The 24,789-nt window shown below is 40.7% G+C and overlaps 1 protein-coding gene across 1 annotated transcript; it reads right to left on the bottom strand.

Moving 5' to 3' along the window:
* Nucleotides 1-1,028: 1,028 nt before the first annotated feature.
* LOC120728220 (gamma-enolase) lies at nt 1,029-24,437 on the bottom strand. Its single transcript, XM_040023043.1, has 13 exons — nt 24,309-24,437; nt 13,353-13,438; nt 12,948-13,043; nt 12,058-12,116; nt 9,560-9,629; nt 8,256-8,389; nt 7,881-7,972; nt 7,555-7,685; nt 6,776-6,973; nt 5,238-5,439; nt 3,733-3,841; nt 2,874-2,932; nt 1,029-1,946 (listed from the first exon to the last, which is right to left on the bottom strand). Exons 2-13 carry the CDS (start codon nt 13,435-13,437, stop codon nt 1,877-1,879), a joined length of 1,305 nt encoding a protein of 434 aa, XP_039878977.1. The 5' UTR covers nt 13,438; nt 24,309-24,437; the 3' UTR covers nt 1,029-1,876.
* Nucleotides 24,438-24,789: the final 352 nt, after the last annotated feature.

Here is a 24,789-nt window from a genome sequence, read left to right as displayed (position 1 = left end):
TGTCCGTTGCTGCCCAGGCTGTTTTTAATCATTTAAAACTGGTTTTCTTCATAAATCCTCTTGATTTAATACATGTTTTAGAAAATGTAAAAAACTGTTTTAATCTGGTAAATAGCTTCAGTTCACTTAAATAAATTTTTCCCCCCATCTGCTCAGATTGAGCTCAGCATGCTCATCCTGAACATGTCAACATGCAATAAGTTGCTGCCATGTGATTTGTGTTAACACGCAGCTGAACTGATGTACCTAATGAAATGGCCAGAGATCGTAGCTGTTCCATCAGGTGACATTGTTTCCATCCTCTCAGTGATTCCTCTGAATGGAGGCACTGCCCTCCAGGAGCTCCCTTCATGACTCCATGATAGCAGTCGTCATCAGAGGATAAAGCTGAGCTCTCAGAAGAAACACGGACGGACTGGAGCAACAAAATAATGGCTGAACACCGTTGGTCCTTCAGTCACATATTAATGGTACAATTTTAATTTCATGGCAAAAAAGTCTCCTGTATTGTCGAAGGTATATTGATTATAAGTTCCCCAAGCAGATGCTATAGTTTTAAGCCAGTTTGCAGTTTTAAATATTATCACATTAAATAGCAAAATACATAACTTACTGAACTAAACTGGGACCTAAAAACCAGAAGATCGGTGATGTAGGAGCTCATATTCATCACAATTCACAGCTTTTGCGAGTATATCAACAAATGTGATCTTGATCTTGAGCACAGTTTGAGTGATGACCCGTTAGTGATCAATGTGTGCAGGTTTGACTGCATTGCTCACATGCTTACTGTAAAATAAGCGGTGAATTGTGTGAATTGCGGACTGATGGAAAACAGATGCCTCACCCTGGCAGAGCTCGTTGGCTGCTGAACAAGTTGTAAAAAATACAAAAAACCCTCCACATGCTCATATTCTGACATTTCACTGAAAAAAAGATTCAGACACAAAACGACAAAACTCCTTCAGCTGTGTTTGAAATTGTAAATTACCATCTTTTTTATTTCACATATTTTCACATTATTTTCAATGACAAGCGTTCTCTTTAAGTGTTTTTTTTTTTTTTTCTTTCTTCTTTTTTTGATCACAGCTATTCTAAAGACATTCAGGAGGAACCGAAGGAACAAAGGGACTCGGGGTTCATATATTCTATCTTCTTTTTCTCTGAGAAAGAGGCAGGATCTCAAGCATGGACAAAGGACAAATAATCAGAATCACGTCTGGGCGAGAAGAAAAGGGAGCAACTGGAACCGAGAGACAGACACGACAAGAAGAACAAGGAGACGAAAATAGAGAGAAAGAAGAGGACAGAAGTGGGAGGAGTGCAGGTACTCGAGTGTCCAGGTAAGAGTGTGACATGGCAGAGTGTGTAAGTGTTCAGGTGTTTACAGTGTGTAGTTATTAGCCTCACTCCATCCCTGAAACTGCTGCTTTCCTTACAAACGCATCGTTCTCTGTCAGTTGCGAGCATTAGTCTTCATGGTTTTCTGATATCTTTACTCATTATTCTCTCTGTGTTTACAATGTTAATCTTTATTTTTGAAGGTCTGTCCTCTGGCTGTACACAAACTACTCCTTTAAAACTACAGTAACAGTGCATGTCTGGCTTATAAATATTCAGATTTTATGTTATTCCCCTGCATGTGCGTTACACGTGTTGCATCTGCTCACTGTGTGTGTGAGTGTGTGTGTGTGTGTGCATACAGTTTCATCTCCCTACCTTTAAGTTCAGTGCATAATTTATTTATTTAGTTATTTTTAGCTATTTTCTTTTGCTTATCTGTAATCTGTCCTTATACATGGCTCGTTCCTTGTGTGTGTGTGTGTGTGTGTGTGTGTGTGTGTGTGTGTCATTGCAAGTCATTCATCAGTCAGTTTCACAGAGCGCTGGGGTTCCTGAAGTTATGGCCTGCAAAGCGAGCCTGGTCGCCCAACTCTTCCTCAATCCTACAGTGGCAGGAAGACAGAAACAAAAACAACATTTTTAAATTGTTTTTGAAGGAAATAATTTCTGTTCTTCTTCATAAGGTCAGCCTGTAACCAGGAAGAGTTTATATTCTTTGCACTGGCGACATGTGATCATATCTATTGAAAATAATATCTGCATGTCCAGCACAGCCTTCTTACTTATAATCTGCTTTGCATAAAAACTTCAACAAATCAACAAAAATCTGACAAGCTGCCACGTCACTGCACCACAGCTGCAGGCAAAATAATCCATTTATATCCCTAGATAAAAGCAAAATAATCAACATTAGAAGATCATTGGTCATATAAAAAAATAAAACAGGATGTATGCGAAAATGCAAATCACAACTCTGTTTTTCCATTGTTAAAAAGCTCATGTTACAGCATCTACCTGCTGCACAACAGATTCTCACGTGTGTGTGTTCACGCTCGATTGCGCTGATTAGCATTTATTGCTCGTTAATGCCCCCGTTAAGTCTCTGCACCCTTAACAGGTCCTCAGCAGTCCAATGGGATTACACCGCTGAGCCGATCCAATCTCCCTCCCTCCTGTCTCCTCCTCCCACCTCCCCCTGCCACTGACTGGCTTGGGCACATGGGGTGACACCAGCGCTCCTGTCGCCTGTCATGTCAATTAGCTCTCTGATGGTAAGCACTAGGACAGAGCAGGCACCTGAGGAGCTGCGCTGTAATGCTGCCGCCTGATCTGGAGCTAAAAAAAGGGGCTACTAAACATTCAACAGGCCAGAGGACCAATTAGGAATTCATGAGTAAATACTGAAGAAAAGGACTGTTTTTAGAGTTATTTTAATTCTAGATTCAGAATGTTTTCACATTAAATACATATATATATATATATACATATATATATAGAGAGAGAGACCTCTCTGTCTGCAGCACACTGACCTCATGAGCTGGTTGTACTTGGCCAGCCGCTCAGATCTGCAGGGGGCGCCAGTCTTAATCTGCAACAGTAAGATAAACATTATCCTGCAGGTGACCAACAGAATATTAAAACATAACACCAAGAACTCTCTGGACTTCTGGCTTCACAGGGAAACACTTGAATGATAGTTCAGAATGAAGCTGGACAGTTGTGGAGCTGTAGCCCAAAAATGTAAATTTAGTGAGGTGAACGAGAAGTTTAGCTAGAGGATAGAATCATTCAGCCACCCTAACCAGTTTCTTTGTACAAATATGGAAGTTTGTATTGTGGTGTACCTGCACTTCAGCTGTGTAATTATCAGCATGCATTAGCACAATGCTAATATTTTATGGGCTAAAGGTCATACTAAAGAATTAAGGTCATAAGAGAAAATTATTTAAATTGCTTTATTGTTACTGTATTTGCAAAAGATAAAATAAAATGTGTGTTTCTGTGTTTAGAAGCCAAGAGAATTGATAATTATTTTAGACATTTAGTTCCATTCACTTATAGTCAGTTAGTCTAAAGAATAATACAAAACAATATAAGACTGAAGTTAAATTTCTCATGAAGAAATGCACTAATATCTTTATTTTATCTTGTTCAGTTTACTTCACAATTTATTTTATATATTTAAAACAAACTTACAAAACTTAATATTCACTGTAAGTTTAGTTTACTGACATTTTAAAGGCAACAAGAAAAAAACAATAGCTAAACGATTGTGGATTCTTACATCCTTACAAGGACAAAAACCTGAAACCTATATCTACATCAGCCATAACATTGACTTTGGTTTGGAGGAGAGACTTAAACGTTGGAGTCAGCTTCTAAACTTACCTGTCCAGTGCAGAGTCCCACCACCAGGTCAGCAATGAAGGTGTCCTCTGTTTCTCCTGAGCGATGGCTGACCATCACACCCCAACCATTTGCCTGAGCCAGCTTACACCTGAAGGACAAAGTTTGTTTCAAAGCACTCTGTTAGTCATTTTCATTTTCTTCCAATTGATAAAAGGATAATAATTGATAATAAAACTGTTCCCATAGACAAACTTCCCTTTGCTAAGAAAGATCTCTACCTGATAGCAAAGTTACATCTCCAAAGCCGTCATAACTTAAATTTTCTCTAACTCTTTCAACCAAAACTAGACAGCTACAAAACACAGTCAGACAGCGGTTTCCCGGTGTTGAAATATTCACTGGGTAACGTTTGACACCGTGGGACAAGAACATACAAAGCCGAGAGACAACATAATTTTAGCTATGCCTACAAAAAAGGCTAAACTCTGCTTTCTTTCAACCCTAAAATCCAACAATGACATAAATCCCTAAAAGCGACCACTAAGAGTCACTTTTTATTTAGGTGGACTACTGAAGAGGGTTGGATGCTAACCACTGTAGCACAGTACGAGGCAGCACTGAAGGTCGTGGGAGCACACAGTTCACCTTCCCTCTACACACTGATGCCACACTGTGCTGCATATATTAACTGCGCTGTGCTAATTGGACAAGTTAATTAATCTGATATAATTCATTTGTAACTGCGGCTCATCTCGCATGTTAACCTGCTAACAACATGAAGATTAAGACATAAAGTGTATTACCCCCTCGGGGTTCGCGTGAGCTATAAAAAAAAGGAGCTAATGTATCAGATTAACGATGCAGGAAGCTTTTCATGTGATGGATGTAATACATCACCTTTACTGTCATCAGCTCTGTGTCTATCATTTAATCTCCCTCCTCCCCTCCTGCTCTAATCCAGCTACACTGTTGTGACTGATGGCTTCATAACCCTGAGTGACAGTTTGGTAAGTCTGTTATAGATGATACACACATCCAAGACTGGAGCAAACACACTCTTCACAAATTTATCATCAAGTGTACAGAAACATACGCAGCAGTGCCAACCCACGTCAGCAGTATGTCTGACCGATAGCTGAACCTTATCCGAAACATCTTCTGTCACTTCCTGTCCTTCATTTATCCGCCATAAATGGAACGAGGCCAACATGGCTGACAGGTAATGACCGATGTGACTGACACTATAGCGACATCCACTGGGTATGTGTGTGTCTATATTTCCACATCTTTGACTGACAGCTGGACAGCTGTGCCTCTCTCTGTCACCTCAGCAAAGATTGAAAGCGCTGTTCGGCCAATCCGAGGCTTCGAGGTCACGGACCTGCCTGAGGGGGTGGAGGGTTACTCTGTAGCTCCAGGACAACACTGTGTCAGTGACAAATTGAATTTATGCATCTTTAAATACCCAATATGTTTTTATTTCCACAATGTGAATCGTGTCCACACTGAAATTTCTCATTGAACTGTGGACAAAGCAGACGTACGCCTGTATGGCCTCGGTGACAGAGCCGATCTGGTTCACTTTGAGCAGCAGGCAGTTGCAGGCTCGCTCCTCAGCAGCTTTCTCTATTCTCTTGGGGTTGGTCACCGTCAGGTCATCCCCAACAACCTGGATCCCCACCTGGGCCGTCAGGCGGGACCAGGCCTCCCAGTCATCCTGGTCAAACGGGTCCTCGATGGACACCACTGGAAGTGAAAAAGGAGAGGTCTGTTACTCATCAATAGGGGGAGTGCTAGTGCTAACTAGTGATTTAATAATAATAACCAATAATGTAATTTTTCAGATAACACAACACAAGTCCTTGAAATTATTGGACAATTTCAAGATATTATAATTTAAGTGGTATAAAGGGAACTCTTTCAGCTGCCCTGCACTCCGTTTTTAGACTTTTCAAAGTATATCACATAGCAGACAACTCACAGGTCTTTTCAGGCCAGATCAGATGAGTGTTACAGAGTAAAAAGATCCCTACAGGAAGTGAGACACATGGCACAACTGGTTACACAGAGCTATTCTTGGAATCAAAACAACCCTTATTTATCTCTCTTCTCGCCCCATGAGAGTTTGGATTCGTAGAAGAAGATGGATGAATGGATGGAGGGATCTGATTACATGTCCTCTCTCAATGACATCATACAGAGCTCGGCTCACAGGGATTACTTCTGCACTCACTGATTTTACCATTTAAGTCTTACAGTGTTTCATTTGAGCTTCTACCACTGAAGCTGTTTATATATGATAGATTTTATTTTTACATTTGTATTTACATTTAACCTTTTATATTGTGTATATTGTGTATATTGTCTACTTTGTTACTTAACGTTCTGTTTATTTTTATCTTTGTGCACAGCCCTTTGTGACTGCCTGTCTGTGAAATAAATAAATCTTTACTTACATACTTAAATGGGGAAAAATATAATGGGTCATAGAGGGGACATTAAACGTTATTGCAGAGAACAGCGGCAGAAAAAAGTCAGCCTCATCTGGAGAAGGACTAATGCAACAGAGTTTAATCCAGTATGACATTGATAGTAGTCACCCCTCCAAGTGATTTCTCTACAAACTTCATATCACCTGTAATACTTGTAAATCCTCCAAATCCAGTTGGCCTTATTATTGTCTTTATAAAAAAAAAAACAGAAATTTTACTGAGCCTGAGAGTAACCCACTAATGGAGAAAATGCTGAATTTTCACCGTCCCAATGCGTAAACAAGGGTGGAGATAAAAGCATTTGGCCCTGAAGTCCTGTGTTCAAATCATTAAGTCAGCTGAAAATGTCAGCTAGCTAAAAGGCCGCACCGTTTTTCTTTGGGTTTCATAGAGTCAGCAACCTTGGATTTAAAAGCATGTCGTGTTTCTGCAGTCCAGCAACACTACTGAAGAAATAAGCATTTCACCTTTATGTCACATTAACTTATTTTATCACTAGATAAAGAACTACTTTTTTAACCATTTGACATTGACTGAACTGCATTGAACCAAACACTGGTTGAGTTTTGTACAAATTTAAATAAGCAAACCTGGGTAGCTGTTGACGAAGCCCTGGTAGATGTCAGCCAGTTCCTCTGCAGTGATGTGTCGCTCTGGATCGGGTGGGGATTTGAAGTCCAGGTCGTACTTCCCCTCACGGTAAAACTCCGAGGCGGCAACGTCCATCCCGACTACTACCTTTTCTGTGAAGCCAGCCTTCTCAATGGCTGTCTGCAGCAGATCCAGAGCTGAAGAACAAAGAAAGAGACAAAGGGGGGGGATATAAAATAAGGAATGAAGTGAATCTTTTGCCCCCAGGCTTCTCGGGTAGGCAGGCATGTTTGCCCCAAATGTGGTCCACGTGGAAGGGCCACATTTAGCTTTGACTGACAGCGTTGACTCAGGTCCAATTTATATATGGGCCACATCTCAGGTATGTTTGGTCCATATTTGGCCACAACTGTGTGAGTACTATAACTGAGCTGTAAGTGCTGAAAGTAGGCCAGATTAGGCTCAAACGTGTCTTCTGTATGAGTTAGCTTCTCAGGCTGCAGACAGGCAGTACTGAGAGGTGGAAAACATCTAAAGCATTTCTGATGACTAAACCTATTAAGTAATATTAAACTTACATGTCAGTAAATATTCCATTTTAGATTTTGTTTTGTTTACCAATGGAAGTCAAGTAAAGATCATGTTTACAGAAATTTTCCATAATCAAAGCTTTCCCAGATCTATCTACTGATTCCCACTCCAGTTAAAGAAGGTGGCTTAAAAGCTGCTGCAAACAGACCCAAACATATTGTTAATTATTCAAATATCTGTTCCTCACCCTCACTGTTCTCCAGGATGTTGGGAGCAAATCCTCCCTCGTCTCCAACGTTGATGGCGTCTTGGCCGTATTTCTCCTGAATGACTCCTTTCAGTGTGTGGTAGAGCTCTGATCCTATCCTTAGCGCCTCCCTGAGAGACAGAAGAGATACCTGTTAAGGACTGTGACAGGATGCAAGAACAAGGAGGCAAGGAGCAACACCAGCTGTGGTTTCAAAAACAACAAAGCAGGATGATTTAACGAGAAATGCATTAAATCAAATAAATCTAGCAGCTGAGAAATCAGACTTTTATGAACAGTCAATGGTTTTAAAGGTGAATTCCTACTTGAAAGATTCAGCCCCAACTGGCAGCACCATGAACTCCTGCATGGCCAGTTTGTTTCCTGCATGAGATCCTCCGTTTATCACATTAAAGGCCTGAAGAGAAGAGAAAAGACGAGGAAAGGAAACAAAAAGGCAGAAAGAAGGCTTTAAAAACGATTAAAGGTCCTCGAATTCATCACTTTCTGTGTTTCTATAGCAACTAATCAAAAAGACTTTTAGTAGAAACGTCTTGCCAGTGTGCAGAAGTATTTAAATGTGGTGTAAACAGAAGCATTATTAGTGTTCTAATAATCCTTCAGTGACATACTGAACAACAAGGTGCCGTGTGAATGTTTCCACAGCACTGTAGGTGTTCTGCAGTGATTTAAATGCTTACAGGAACCGGCAGCACCAGCTCTGTGTTTCCAGCCAGGTCGGCTATGTGGCGGTACAGGGGGACTTCTTTCTCTGCTGCGCCAGCCTTACAGATGGCTAGAGACACTCCCAGGATGGCGTTGGCCCCAAACTTGGCTGTTTGAAAGGTCATAAGAGAGAAAGTGATGGGTGTTAGCATCCACGGTGTCTAGTGTCTCAGTTTTACTGGCAAAAATGTGCCACGTCGCATCACTTACCCTGAAAAACTATTTTAAGGAGTCGGTTCCTGTTAAAGGTCCAATTTTATAGCAGAAAAAGCATGTTTACAACCTGGCTACATTAAAGGAGCGTGGCGTCTTTGACAGACAGGTAGATGTGGGGGTTTTATGATGATTAATGCTGTTTTCTTCGGTAAACTTTAAATAAATAATGTTGAATGTAGATCGTATTTGGCATGACCAAGTTTGGCAGGTAAGATTCCATTTACAGCCATTTCCCTGGATTTTTCCTGGATTAAGCCTACATCCAGAAGTATCTGTCACCTTTAGTACGACTGTAGCTGCAACATTTTGTAGTGAGTATTGGATCCATTCAAATTTACATGATTTTTAAAGAGCCAAAAGTTAAACCTTTAAACTCAAACTTTAGCATTTCTGATATAGATTCCATAATTCAAATCAGATTCTATTTAGTGACTTTTTTTCATGCCACCTTACATTTTGTTATTCTTTTGAAAAACACAATTTATTCCTCGATATGTTGTTGCTTTAAATTCTTTCATCTTTTGCTTTAATTTAAAAAGATTATCTCACTATTTTTTAACCATAGATTTAAAAAATGAGTTTAAATTTGTGTAACTGTAAAAACTAAAGCAAAGTGAAATGCTACAGCTCTTTGGATATAACCATGTTTGTCGTTGAAAGCCGATACATTCAGCTGCAGTTCAGTCTGACAGGTTTCCGTGCTGGCAGAGATTAATTTCTCCCAAACGACATTACTTTGAGGGCTGATTACACTGCTGCCTGAACATGATTTTAAATTATAATAAATGAGCACTGCATTTATTTATTAAAGATGTGAGTTTGCATTGATCGTGCCAAAGCTTGTTTGGAACACAAATCTCTTTGCTCAATCTGTATTTATGCCCCTCGTCGCTCTGCGAGGCGCTCTGTGACAAACCTTCGGCGCAAAGCATTTTTCAAAATGTGTGTGACTTCACACGAATGGATGCTGAGCTGCAGGAACGGGGAGATTTCCAGCTGGCTGCTAGACTCTGATGATGTGCTGTTAGTCATCTCGATTTGCTCCTGTCGGGTTTCAACTCACATTTGTTTTCTGTGCCGTCCATCTCGATCATCGTGTTGTCCAGCTGCTCCTGCTCCACCACGCTGATGCCCTGCAGACAAAAGCAGAACCATAAGTGGTGATATTCACATACAGTGGGGCAAAAAAGTATTTAGTCAGCCACCGATTGTGCAAGTTCCCCCACTTAAAATGATGACAGAGGTCAGTAATTTGCACCAGAGGTACACTTCAACTGTGAGAGACAGAATGTGAAAAAAAAAATTCATGAATTCACATGGTAGGATTTGTAAAGAATTTATTCGTAAATTAGGGTGGAAAATAAGTATTTGGTCACCTCAAACAAGGAAAATCTCTGGCTCTCACAGACCTGTAACGTCTTCTGTAAGAAGCTTTTCTGTCCCCCACTCGTTACCTGTATGAATGGCACCTGTTTGAACTCATCATCTGTATAAAAGACACCTGTCCACAGCCTCAAACAGTCAGACTCCAAACTCCGCCATGGCCAAGACCAAAGAGCTTTCGAAGGACACCAGGAAAAGTCTTGTAGACCTGCACCAGACTGGGAAGAGTGAATCTACAATAGGCAAGCAGCTTGGTGTGAAAAAATTAACTGTGGGAGCAATCATCAGAAAATGGAAGACATACAAGACCACTGATAATCTCCCTCGATCTGGGGCTCCACGCAAGATCTCATCCCGTGGGGTCAAAATGATCATGAGAACGGTGAGCAAAGATCCCAGAACCACACGGGGGGACCTGGTGAATGACCTGCAGAGAGCTGGGACCAAAGTAACAAAGGTCACCATCAGTAACACACTACAACGGCAGGGAATCAAATGCCGCAGTGCCAGACGTGTTCCGCTGCTGAAGCCAGTGCATGTCCAGGCCCGTCTGAAGTTTGCCAGAGAGCACATGGATGATACAGCAGAGGATTGGGAGAATGTCATGTGGTCAGATGAAACCAAAGTAGAACTTTTTGGTATAAACTCAACTCGTCGTGTTTGGAGGAAGAAGAATACTGAGTTGCATCCCAAGAACACCATACCTACTGTGAAGCATGGGGGTGGAAACATCATGCTATGGGGCTGTTTTTCTGCCAAGGGGACAGGACGACTGATCCGTGTTAAGGACAGAATGAATGGGGCCATGTATCGTGAGATTTTGAGCCAAAACCTCCTTCCATCAGTGAGAACTTTGAAGATGAAACGAGGCTGGGTCTTCCAACATGACAATGATCCAAAACACACCGCCCGGGCAACAAAGGAGTGGCTCCGTAAGAAGCATTTGAAAGTCCTGGAGTGGCCTAGCCAGTCTCCAGACCTCAACCCCATAGAAAATCTGTGGCGGGAGTTGAAAGTCCGTGTTGCTCGGCGACAGCCCCAAAACATCACTGCTCTCGAGAAGATCTGCATGGAGGAATGGGCCAAAATACCAGCTACTGTGTGTGCAAACCTGGTAAAGACCTATAGTAAACGTTTGACCTCTGTTATTGCCAACAAAGGTTATGTTACAAAGTATTGAGTTGTTTTTGTTATTGACCAAATACTTATTTTCCACCCTGATTTACGAATAAATTCTTTACAAATCCTACCATGTGGATTCATGGATTTTTTTTTCACATTCTGTCTCTCACAGTTGAAGTGTACCTCTGGTGCAAATTACTGACCTCTGTCATTATTTTAGGTGGGGGAACTTGCACAATCGGTGGCTGACTAAATACTTTTTTGCCCCACTGTATAGTCTACAGTCATACGTGTTACATACATACATTTAGTTGCAGTAAATGTAAAAGACATGAGATCGTTTTTCCATAATAAGACAAACACTCATTACGTAGGCTAAACTACCATGCTTTGTTATTTAAAAAGTGTAACATCCCACCAGTATGACATATTGGGAACATTTACCACATATAAAATCCACTTCTGGAGTTACTAAATAGTCAGTATGGTAATCCATCGGCTGTCGTCTGATGACAATTGTTTGTTCCAAGACAATTATTCACATTTTAAGCCTTAACATTTTCAGCCTCAATAACTCAAACAGCTAATTATTTAAGGCTATAAAATGAGGAAACACACAAACACACGTGTGCAGTTTTTAATGCATGGCTCCCAACACAATGATTAATTAGAAGACATTCATAATGGTAATTAAATTTCCCTTTAAAGGGAACCTATTATATTTATTTCCAGCTCCATTATTTCCAACTAAAGCAGCTTAGTGTGATCAAAATAATCATGATAATCAAGCTGTTTTGGATGTTTTGGCTATTTTCTTCCTTCTTTTAAGCCAGCTTTTGTCTGATTGGCTGCTGCTCAGAACAGGATGTGGGTGGGGCATCTGTGTGTGAGATGAGCATATGAAAGATATCCCCTTTCACTCCCATCATAATGGGAAAAAAGCAGAAATCCATGCTTTAATGCAGATGTTTGCAGCTGTTGTTTCAGCTCACAGGAATCACAGAGTGCTTGTAGCTGAAAATTATTTTGAGTATAATAAGTGATGTGAGGACTTACAGAGGCTAAAAGGGCTGGAGCCAGAGTGTCGTTGATGTGCCCAACTGCCTTCAAAACACCTAAAGTGACAAAGAAGGAAATCAGACGCACAGCATCACAAAAACGTGAGGTGAACACGTGAATTATCAATAATAAATCATGTTAAATTGTAGTGAAAACAGAGCACAGTTTTATCTATTAGTGTTCTTCCAAATTACTTGGAAATATTTTCATATCAGCACTGATTGCTTTTGCAGCAACTCTAGGGTGAGATTTACTGTGGATTCATTTGTTTGAGGGTTAGGTGAGCACCGCAGCCTCAATGGCTGTTTTATAGTCACTGAAGTGTCTTTCAGTGTTCGCCAGCAGTAAAAATGATTTGTTAGACAAATTTAAAATGCTGGACTTTATCAAGACTTTTGTGGCATTTTAGCGTCATATTATGAATAAAAATAAGATGTCCAAACATCTACACTGCAAAACTATTTGTGAGAGGAATACGTCGACAGGCCAAAGGTTTTATCAGCGTCACAAACACTGAATTAAAGAAACCTTCTAGAAAACTGTAATTTTTACTTTAAAGGTCTCTGAATGTTCTATATTTTTGTCATTGTCAACACATCTGGCTTATTTCTTCTTAAGTGCTTTTACTTTTGTTGGGTATATAAAGCTTTTATAAAAATCTATATTATGTTTATTATGTTTTTATTTTATTTTGTAGGGTTTTTATAAAATGTGAAGTGTGTTGGTATCATATAAATGCAGCACTAGTCACTGAAAACAGCACTCTGTTTCTGTTAGTCAGTGATCTCTTCATTGTTCGCCCTCTTGTGGTCATAAATACTGAATGCAGCTTTAAGTTCTCATCGAATGTAACAGTCTGTGCAAGCTCAGCTGATGCATCTTCATACCTTTGCCCTTGTAGCGGCTCTTGTCTCCATCTCGGAGCTCCAGAGCCTCATAGATCCCTGTGGATGCTCCGCTGGGCACCGCAGCCCTGAACAGACCTAGAAAACAAATTAAGAGAGAAAGAATTAAGGTTTTGATATGATAGATATTAGACAAGTCTTCATCTCAGACTGCTTTCCCTATGCCTTGTGTCATTTCTTAATAATCCCTGCAGTTGCTCAGCTTCATTTTAGAGGCCAGCTGAAGGGGATTTGATGTCCCAAACAGCTGCTTCAAACTACCAAGCTCTGCATTTTTATTTTTATTTCTTAGCTTTCTGGCATGGTAAGTGTGAGCTGCTTTCCTGGTGGTAAAGATTGTGTTATTTTCTTCCTGTGACATTTTCAGACAGGCTCTTTAGCGGTCACCTTTTTCTGTGCGGAGGTCCACTTCAACAGTGGGGTTTCCACGGGAGTCCAAGATCTCCCTGGCAACTATGCTGACGATCGACATCCTGAAAGACACAGACAGGAAAAGCAGCCCATCGTTAACTGTTTTTAACTTATAACTTCACCTTAACTGCACCAAGGAGATGAAACACAGAGAACTTCAGCTCCTGGATGAAAAGATCTATTTTTACAGTGAACACAAACACACGGCAGCCTGCCAGGGGAGACGGCGAGCAACATCAATGCAGAAATCAAAGCTCACTACAGAGGAGTGCATTGTCTCTCTCTCTCTCTCTCTCTCTCTCTCTCTCTCTCACACACACACACACACACACACTGCAGTTACTTTTCTGTTTCTGGAAGCAGCAAAAAGAAAAACTTCAGTAGGAGAGAGAGGAGTTTTAAATAATGCATCAGTTCGTCGCTGCTTTTATCCAGACTGGAATCTGCTGATTTATTCTGGTTTCGTGGTGATGTTCTATATTTTTCTCATTGTCAACAAAACTAGCGAGGCATTGATCATACAAACAAGTACTGTGAATCAAAGCCTGATAGATCTTATTTTTTCTTTCTTCACGCCGATTTCTCCCTCTCTGTTTCGCTGGCTCACAGTTTCCTTTGTTACTTTGAAAGCTCTGTTATTTTGTCTTACTCCTGCACACAGCCTCCTGCAGCCAGGAATATTCTCCACGGCACCAACAATCTGTTAATTTACTACAGAGAAAGCTCCCAACAAATGCAACATGCCTTTCAAAACATTTGCTAAATAGTACAACTCTGAGAATAGGTGCTATAATCACTGGGCTTGATCCTGTTTGAAATGTTTTAGTATCAGTTTATTCCTCACATCATGAATTTATGGCAGATGTTACATTAGAAGGTGATATATTTGTCATGTAGCTTGAGCAGAGAAGCTCCACCCACCTTCTGTTCAAACTTGCTGTTTATGAGGGGCAGCCAATCAGAGGAGAGCTTGTTTAAAGGTGAGGAGCTAAACTGGAATGAAATTAAAGGATGCACTGAGGTCCACTTTAAATCCAAAAGGATTATTTTGATCGAGGAATCATGCAAAGCTAATTTATTAGAGTCCAAGAAAAATATATAAAGTGGAAAATGTAATCAAACGAACACTGGTGCTACTGCACGGTATTACTTCTTTCCTTTCTTACAGTAATCTTTGAGTTTGTGTATTTTTCTGCATCATGATATATAATGAATACTTAATGACTGTGTTTGTATAAATGCAGTTCAGACAGTAAGACCCCCAACAATTAAACACATGTATACATTAATACATAAAAGAGATCGAAGTAAAAATGATGTTGCCTTCATAACCCTTCCGATCACTGATCTATTTAAGTTAACATACTTTGAAAACTTTGATCTCTTTCAATAAAGAAACTAGAGAAAAGGTTTTGAGCAGGGGTTTTAGCCATCAGTCTGACCTTGGCAAAGCTTTTTTAGGCTTCTACCGCTGCTGTTTACTGCTGCTTCTTGCATCCCAGGAGAGAGATCTCGGAAAATCTTTCAGTGCTAATGCAGGAAGGATGCTCCTCTGTGGGCAACCTGACACTTAAAGAAAAAACACAGCTTGACTACATGGTATTCTTCTAAATAGGCCACTGCAGCCAACACTTTTCTGCTGGTTGTTTCTGGACCTTTGTTCTGTTTAAATGCAAGAATTAAAACATGAAGAAAAAAAGCATGTGAACGCTAATGCTGTTTCTAAATCCATGCATGTTAAAAGCGGTTATGTGCATTAGATACAGAAGGAGTGACTGGACTATCACTCAGAATGTGCCTATACAGTATGTTATACTGGCACAGATGCTATGTGCAACAAGACACAAACTCTCTTGGTATTTAACTTTTAATAGGTTGAAATGTTTGTTTTGTTGGTTTGTTTATTTGCTTTTTTTAGTGCTTTTACTTGAATCTGAATTTAGAGGTCAACCTTCACACTGATGATTGATGCTTGTTGTCATGGTGTTTAAAAATCCTAAAATCTGGCAATGAAGCAACAACTAAAGTAACACTAAATAGAAAAGCAGATTTTATCACCACGCTGTGATGCTCAGAGTTCAGCTGTGGGTTTAACAGCCTGTTGTTGAGGTTCAAAACATATCAGCAGCTTATGGCAGACAATGGCAAGCACACTTATAATTAACATTTACATGATGTGCACTGCTTGTCATTCATGTTGTTTTGTGTGATGGTGCATTGCCATCGACTGCGGGGTGACATTATCTCCTTTCCTTTCATAAAGGATGGTCTAGTGTATCCTCTGCTAAATGAGCTAATAAAGGAAGCATTAACCCTCCTTTATCAGCTGTCAGTATTACTTTTACACCTCATGGTTCGCTTTGTTTTTTATGTTAATTCTGTTATGGATAAGTTAGACCCAGACACAGACATGCTTTGAAAACCATCTTTTCAATTTTCAAACCCATTTTCGAGCCAGTGGAGAGAAGCCAGGATTGTGGTGATGTGATACCATCTGCTAAAACCAGAAAGAAGCCGAGCTGCTGCACTCTGAACTAGATGGAGGCGAGAGTTTTGTGACTTTTTGTGCAAACCAGAGAGAAGGAGGTTTCCTTTAGTCGAGCAAATGTTAGAATACGATTAAGATGATTTAAATATCAGCTTTTAAAAACACAAAAGTCAAAGATGGCTCACGAAGAACCAAGAGAGCCTCTTTCACTGGCCTTTCAATCTCTCTTGTACCCTTAACTAACTTAAAGCTTTCAAATTCTGTTTCTCAGCCAGAGAGACTGAACTCCACAGCACAAGATTAAAAATGTATTCCATCACTTTGATGTTGAATTTTTAATTTCTGTACCACTGTGACATTATTGCCATAACCTCAAGAGCATTTGAAGCTTTCATTAATTCTATTCTCCTGCGGTGGTGTTTCCCCTCTTCCTTCTCATTGACAGTCCAGGCACTCAGCGTTGTAACTGCAGCGATACATCAAAAAGGGGCTTTTTATGCCATCCTCATCCCTCCGTACTGTATGAATACTTTATTGATCTGTGAGCTAAATCTGGCTCCCAGCTAGCTTGCAGAAACCTGGCGCCGAGGCTGTCCTCTTCAGATGCACTGACAGAAATATGGAGGCTCGGAGGAAGAGCTCATCCTCATATCTCTGTACAATACATCTTTTTTGGTTACAGACGTATAGATAAGATGTGGCAACATTGTTTTAGAAGTTCAATTGAATCACAATAATGATAAATCAGCTCCACGTTGTATGAATGCACAACAGAGGGTATGTCACTTTAATTTTCTATCTCTGAAATATGGAAGAAGCTTCCAGGCCTAAAGACCAGCAGAGAGCAACTTTCTCTGGAAATCTTGAGTCACCCTATATCTCATATCACACTATTATCACAGTCTTATTTAACACAATGTGATGATTGTTGTGTAAATTGTGGTCATATTAAGATTTAAATATGTTTCAGAGAGTATGATCTGGGATGAGAGTACTTTTCAAAAAAGTTGGGGTTGAAAAATGCAAATTAAAAAAATTGTACTTCCCCAAAAAGTTGGCTCCAAAAGTCTCACTGTAGCTCATTTCTGCTGATTGAATACTAGGACACTGCCATAGCTACAGGCAGTCATTTGAATGTAAATCATAAATGGCAAAGAATTGTGGGAAAATATTGTCTCATTAAAGTAAGTCTTCACTACTCCAATTCCATTACATTTACAGCAAGGGAAGGTTTTTCCGTAAATGCCATTTAGAGTAACGTCACTGGAAATGATGCAAAGACAATGAAATTTGCAGTCTTCATAGGAGCTTTACTGTAAAAGGTTTACAGTAGCTTACCGGCTTCCAGCTGCCAGTGAAATTGTAAAACTACAGCAACCTGTCAAACAGACATGCGCAGACATGAAAAATAATATGATTAGAGCCTAGTACGATAAATGCTTTTAAAGCCATGACTGTTAGGATCACGGCCACTTTCATCGACCAGCGCAAACACAGGCAGCCTCTAACTGCAGATGAATCCTGTCTGAAAAGGTTTGTGCTCCACATGTGTCTGATTGTTGTGTTTTATAGGACTGGTGCTTATTAGACTTAGTTGATCAGTTAGCAGGTCACCCTTTAGTCCAACTACGGTCACTGCTGGCTCCAGAAGAAAAACATGGAGGTGTTTAAAATGCTGATGTTAAGGATTCCAAACAACCAAAGAAACAGAGTCCTGCTGTTAAGCATGGTGGAAAATAATTGTATGAAACGATGGTGGCAACTAATGATTATTTTAATTATGAGTTCATCTACACAATATGCTCTGAACTCATTGGTTAACTTTTTTTTAACAGGTTATGAACTAAAGTCTGAGATTTAATATACTTAACATGTAATATGAGACCAAATCTTCCAACTGTAGAAACATAAACAGAAAAACGAGGCGGGTGAAATAAACAAAGACGGTCTCCTTGGCCTATCTTCATTCGTTTTATTGTCGAGTTAACCTGCCGGTGTTGCTGTGGGAGCACATTTTAAAAAGTGATTTCTGTCACTTTTTTCTATTTCTCTATATAATTTATGTCCTTGTGCTATCTTTCTTCTTCCTCTGTTATTTCCCCCGGTATTTATCTGACTCACATCCTGAATGCAAACCCTTTTTGCTTATGTGAATCTTTCCTGCAAACATCAGACAGCGTTTGTTTCTTTTTTTAATTCCAGGTGTCACCTTCTTTCTCTTCCACCAGGTACACCATTTCCCTTGTGTGTTCCTTTTAACCCAATGCAAAGTCACATTACTCCTCTTGTCCTCTGACTCCTTCGCTCAGCACTGCTCTATCACGATTCCTCTGCGCAGCTCAGGGACATTATTTCCACCCATTTTCCCCTCACCATTGGTTTATTGTGGCATTTATGAAAATTTATGCTTATTCAGTTCTTACACTCGTAAGTCACAGGAGATAAAAGTGTCAGCATAATGAGTAAAGTGTATAAATGGTGCTCAGCAGAAGAGAAAGCAGATACTGTAAGGTGCCACCAGCATACTGAAGCGTCAGCTCACTCTGGATGTGTGGGTGGTTTAATTATTTCTTTTTTTAAAGTTTTGGTGCTGTTTGGAGCCCCACCCTGCCGTACTGCAGACTTTTCCAAACAGTTCCTCCCTGGGCTGGAGCAGCAGCGCATGAGATACCTCCTCAGAAACCCCACAATCCCCAGTTTTCATCTAAACTGTTTTAGTTTCACGAGGTAAAACTTGCTTTCCTAAGGCGACCGAGTGACTGCCTGGAGATTTAATTATAGCATTATTGTGTCAGGACTGTTCAAGGGCCTTGCAGATATATAGGTCTTGCGTCATCTGCTGTGTGGCCTCCCAGTCATGGTTTCACTCATTTATGCAGAGAAAAAATATTTCAGTGCCTCCTACAGCCTGCAAATGAAAAGAGACTTGTGTCTTAATGCATCGAGAAACCTAATTATGTTTATGTTTCATAGTCTGAGGCGATGCATTCTTTTAATATAAAGACATTTGAATGTAAGTTGTGCATTAATATCGCTACTAACTGCATGCAGCAATCTCATATCCACACACATGTTCTTGCTTCCTGATCTGTCACTACCTTAATGGGATTATCTCATTACCCTCATTTCCATCCCTCTTTTCTCTCCTCGCTCTTGTTCTCTCTCCATCTCGCCCGGTGCTGTTTGGGCACGTTGCTGTGTATTACGTAAGCTCTACAGCAGCAGCAGCAGCAGCAGCAGCAGAGAGGGATGGAACCCATGAACACACCACACCTACCAGAGACTGCAGAGCTCAGCAGAAAATGTACCAGCACCAAAAGAGGGCGTGCCAGAGAGGAAGTGAACGAGGAGAAGGGAGAGTGAGATGAGGGCACACAAGGAAAGGAAAGAAATAGAAAAAACATCAACTCTGTGTGTCTCTGCATGTGGCTGGAGGGACAAAAGGATCAAAGGAAAAAGAGCAAGACAGATGTGATGAAAATCATCAGAAGAGAAGGAGAGAAATGAGCGAGAGGAAGAATACAGCCTATAAAAATAACACCACCTACCCATTTTACCCTCAAATTCTTCATAAACTCACAAAATATTTAAAACAACCAGATCTACTTTCTGTACCTAAGATATTCCACATTTTGAAGCACTAAAAGAAACAAATTCCCATTTGAAAGCCCTCAGACTGCATAAATGAACAATGATCTAATTTAATGGTGCTCAAAATGCTCCACAATCCAAAACCTAACGTAACTAATGTTCTTCCTGCACTGCTAGCAGCTGAGGAGCTGAGGACTTTGATGGCTTTTCCCACTTCGCAGGAGCATTAGTTATTGCACGGTGCATGGCTAATGTGGCAAACGTTACCATCTGTTTCCTTCCCTCCTACTCTATGTGCCCGTGTAGACTGTACTTTAATCAAATGGCACCCATCAAGGCTGAGAAATAAAGGCAACGCTTAAGTGCCAAAAACTGCAGGTCCCCTGATGACCACTGGAGGCTGGCTCCAAACAGAGTCATTCCCCATGGACTCCAATGTCACAGTGTTCAACTCGTTCATCTCTACAGCAGAAATAAACATGTTTACAATGATTTTGGTCTCTAGCTGTTTTATATGACTCATGAACTGACTCATGGCACAGACCAGCGGTGCCCAACATCCGGGTCACGGACTGGTACCGGTTGAGTCTATACCGGGCCGCGAGAGTTGAGGCTCGGGTTTGAAATTTATGGTTTCCAGGGTTTTTACCATAGCGACCAGAGAGCATTAAGGGGCAGAGAGGAGGATGTTAAGGACGCTGCTAATAAAGTTACACAATTACACGGTGAATTCATGTTTATTATTATATTTACAAAATAACACAGTTTTTGTCTTGGTCATTTTATTTTATTTTGCTGTATTTATCTGCGACACCTTAAAGGCCGGTCTGTGAAAATATTGTCTGTGGTGCAAAAAATGGTTGGGGACCGCAGGCATAGACTTTATATAAATAGATGAATGTAGTGACCATGACATCACCCAGTAGCTAAAGAAGTCCCACTATGAAGTCTCAGCTGGTTTGGAACTGGACAACATCTGGCTGTGCATGCTGCTCACCTACTGGTTAATGCCTTGTCAGTCACACTGAAAACATCCCCTGGTTCATCTCCCTTCTGGACTAATAGTAAACATATTTTCTAAATGAACTTCAAGACATCTTTTTTATGTATAGTCTATGGTTGCAAACCAAGCTAGCTAGCATTAGCTAATTATGTAGCTCTCAACCAATTAGGATCACTCATTCTGGCACCAAAACACAAGGCGACAAAATGTCCAACTAAAAGCTTCAAACAGGAGTGCACAAATTACTGGGTGATGCAATTCATGCTGCCATCTTTTATATACAGCAAAGAGCAAACAGATGCAAAGGTCAGTATTTATTCCTGTGAGTGAAAGCCCTGATTATTTACAGTCTATTTTTAACACTTTCAGTTCATTTATTTTCATAAATAACACGTAAACAAAACAAATGAAAGCAGCCGTAGAAGGAGAGAAAAAGGCAAAGACAGAGGAACAAGTGCTAAAATGTGGCTTTAAATATATGCAAACAGAAAGAGAGAGAGACATAGGGAATGGCCAGGAGGAAGGAGAGAGGGAGGGAGTGATGAAGGACAAAATGGAGAGTGAGTGGAAATGAGGGAGGGCGAGAGAGCGATAGAGAGAGATAAAAAAAAAGAGGAGAAAAGAGGGAAAGATAAATAATTAAATGACTGTGTTTGGCTGGAGAACAGAGGGGAGATGGAGGGATGAAGGGGAGGAGGAGGAGGAGGAAGGCAGGGAACAGAAGGCTGATTATGGCACACACTTGGGAAGTGAAGCAGTCTCACACATACTGTATGTAATGCTGATAATGTGTCGACGTTTACACACATGTAGCTTCAGCTGGCGATTATCGCAGGTACTCGCGCACACTTAACGTCCGCCCACGCGTCACAGCAGGCAGCCGGAGATGCAGAAACCGAACACGCGCTGCTGTTACACCAGACCACAACACAATCAAGCGTCGGATCAAACACAAACGCACACGCATTTGACTCCTGCTGCCAACACACACACGCTCTGTACAGCCATTTTCCAAGAAATCAGAGACATGTTGGGTTTTTTTCAGTGCTGCCATATTAAAAAGCATCAGACAGAAAACACACACAGTAAAGATTGACTGTAGAATCACACAAACACATTTTAGCAGGAAATCACACCACCAAGGAAAGCTGGAGACGGATTCTTGCATTCAGATTGATTCAACATATTTTTTTAAAACAGAAATAAAAGTCTCTTTAATATTTATTCATACAGCTGTATATGTGCAATGATAAAGAATCCATCCATCCTGAAATTTGAGGTACACTCCCTAATTTCCTTCGGGATTAATAAAGTATTCTGATTCTGATTCTGATTAAAATTTTCAGTAACAAATAGTCTTCCTGAGACACAAAGATCATCGTGCAATAAGACTTCTATTCACAATCTCAGATCCACTCCGACCATAAGCAAACGAAGTGTTAATGATTCATGTTACAGAATCATGCCTCTTCTCCCTCAAGGGAAGTTGAGTCACTATAGTGTGTAAACAGATGCTATACCTTTGAGATAGATGGATGCACTTTTATTCATTCAGTCTAAAATTACAAAACATATTAAACAACATTTTTGTAAATGTGCCAAATTGCTAAACTGACTGATGTGCTACTCCTAACCCTTGGCTCTTTGAGAGGAACAGCTGATGGTGCTTAGACTGTGGACAAAGACTGACGTAGCTTTTCTTTCTGGAAAGTGGAGTCAGCACAGAAGGCGGTAAATCCTGTGGTTTCAAAAAAAGATGTCTGGCTCTATAGAAGTCTGAGGAAATGACGCTACTTCTCACTTGACCTGTGATCTTATTGGATATATAAGTAAAAATGGCAGAACGTCATAGTGGCTATTTCCCAGTGTGACATGCTCAAGAATCATAAACCTCTGAACCTGGAGACTCAACTCAGGAAGTCACAGACTTCAAAGTGCAATCCCACAAAGGCCTCGGAGCCATTATATGTACATACAGTAAATATAAGATTTCCAAAGCAACCATGGCCTCTCCCACTGGTTTCTGAAGTCCCGCTGTGAAGCCCGAAGCTGAGCCATGTCAGCTTTTTAAAACTAGCTGTCATGGAGCTGACTGTGAAATCGATGGACACTGCGTAGGCTAGCAACTAGTCAGTCACACAGTAAAGCTTACCCTCAGTCCTCCTTGGCTCTAATTGTTACTGAAATATACAAAACAGGCCTCATGTTGTATTCAATCGGCCTTAAAACTATCGACTTAAGATGGGACCATAAACTCATCAGGACGGTGCTCATGCTGGAAGCTCAAATGCACGAGATAGAGCTTCTTTCATTCTGAGATGTTCGCTGGTTAAAGGATGAAAAACAACAAACCAGCTGCAATAAAGAGAGAAGCTAGCCACAAAGTAAGACAAATGCATGATGCATTCATCCTTTTTGCTTGAAATGTGACATGCAAACAGCAAAAAATAAACATCTATCACTGCTTCAAATCAACTAAAATCTATATCTCACTATTTTTTTAATCATATATACTTCATCCATCCATTTCTGTAGTTTACTGACAAAGCGTAGCTGGAACTTATCCCAGCTTTCATGCAGTAAGAGGTGAGACACACCCTGAATAGATCACCAGTCCATCACACACGGACACCTCACATCCACACCTAAGGCCATTTAAGCCAGCATGCACCACCAGGTCGCCCGTATTCATTTCACTAGTCTGCAAATACTTTCAAAACCCTTAACTTTCCTTTTTTCAGTTATTGTTTGTTACTTTTCCCTTGAGGACGCGTTCCTGGAATGATTAAATAATGATTCCTGCTGTAAAAGCTGAATGTAGGACAAGTTATGAAATATTGTTGTTTTAATACCATCTCATTGTATCTCATGTCATATCAATTTTCACTGCTGTACTTTATTTATTGATTAATATTTGTTGCTTCAGTCAACCCCCACTCATAAATGTACCTGCTGCAAAAGCACTAACACACACACACCTATTTGTGCCTCTCAATCAGACACATACACGGTTGATGTACCGAGGACTCAAACGTAATTGACTGCAGGATCATACACACACACACACAAACACACACACACAAACACACACACACACACATAGCATTCCTACAGCCAAGACTCACATGACCAAATACACACGCAATACACTTGACAGCCATTTTACAAGAAACCAAAGGAAATGCAGGCAGCAAACAGACACACACATTTTCTGTTAGATAGTTTGTCATAACACATCTAGCAAACACACACACACACACACACACTTACACTTCATAATGACAGTTGAAAGCTTTAACCCTCCTCCCCCTCTCACAAACCAGCTCACACACACAAAAAGCCATGACACACATAAATAAACCACAAATTAGTATCTAAAACTGCAGCTCTCTCTCACACACACACACACACACACAAGCTGCCACAAGACATCAAACCGATGCGTTCTTGCAAGAGGTTGTTCACACAGATTATGTTCATGTTGCCAAAACACACACAGACAAATACACATCATTTCCTTCCTCCTGTATACGCACACACACATTTTTGAAAGCCACAACAATGCAACATTTAGACACACATCTAAAACTGACGCTTACACACATCTTTCAGTACATGCACACACATGCATGACTTCCGGTCTTACACACACACACACATACACACACACACACACACACAGTTGGACTACGACCTCTCACACACACATGCAGTAAGACCTAAAACTGAAGCATTTCATTCTCGTGCACAACCTTCTGTATCCGCTATGCAGCACACAGAAAAGACACGCAATCACAATGATGCAGGAACACAAAGATGCAAAGAGGAAGAGAGGATTTCCTGCCTTTACCTGATGCCGGTGTGTGTGTGTGTGTGTGTGTGAGTGAGTTCTGCCTTTTACGGCGACTGAGAAAATACTGGAGAGGCAGAGCGATGAGAGAGAGAGAAACAGGAGGGGAGGAGGAAGAGAAGAGGAGAGAAGGAGGGGGTGATATATATGTGCGAGTGTGTGTCAGAGGGAGGAGGGGAGGGAGATGACTCAGAAGGGAGATGGGGAGAGGAAGAGGAGGGTTAATTAAAAAGGAGGAGATGGACGGAGGGATGAGGATGGGGTGCAGAGGCTCTTTGCCTGACAGAGGAGGTAAAAATAGATGAAGGCAGGACGGGTTCTCGCGCTGCGTGTCTCCCTGCCTCTCTCTGGTGCTGCAGTGGGGTTCAGCTGATGTATATATGGTTACATAATTGAGCCTTCTCCACCATACTCACACGACATGATGCTCAGTGTGTGTAATGCTCATGTTGTAGGGAAATAAATATGACATAACAAGCAA

The sequence above is a fragment of the Simochromis diagramma genome, unplaced genomic scaffold, assembly GCF_900408965.1.
Source record: "Simochromis diagramma unplaced genomic scaffold, fSimDia1.1 OVJJ01000307.1, whole genome shotgun sequence".
Lineage (NCBI taxonomy): Eukaryota > Metazoa > Chordata > Actinopteri > Cichliformes > Cichlidae > Simochromis > Simochromis diagramma.
Note: the sequence above shows the minus strand (reverse complement) of the source record. Positions and strands in the feature narration are given on the sequence as shown.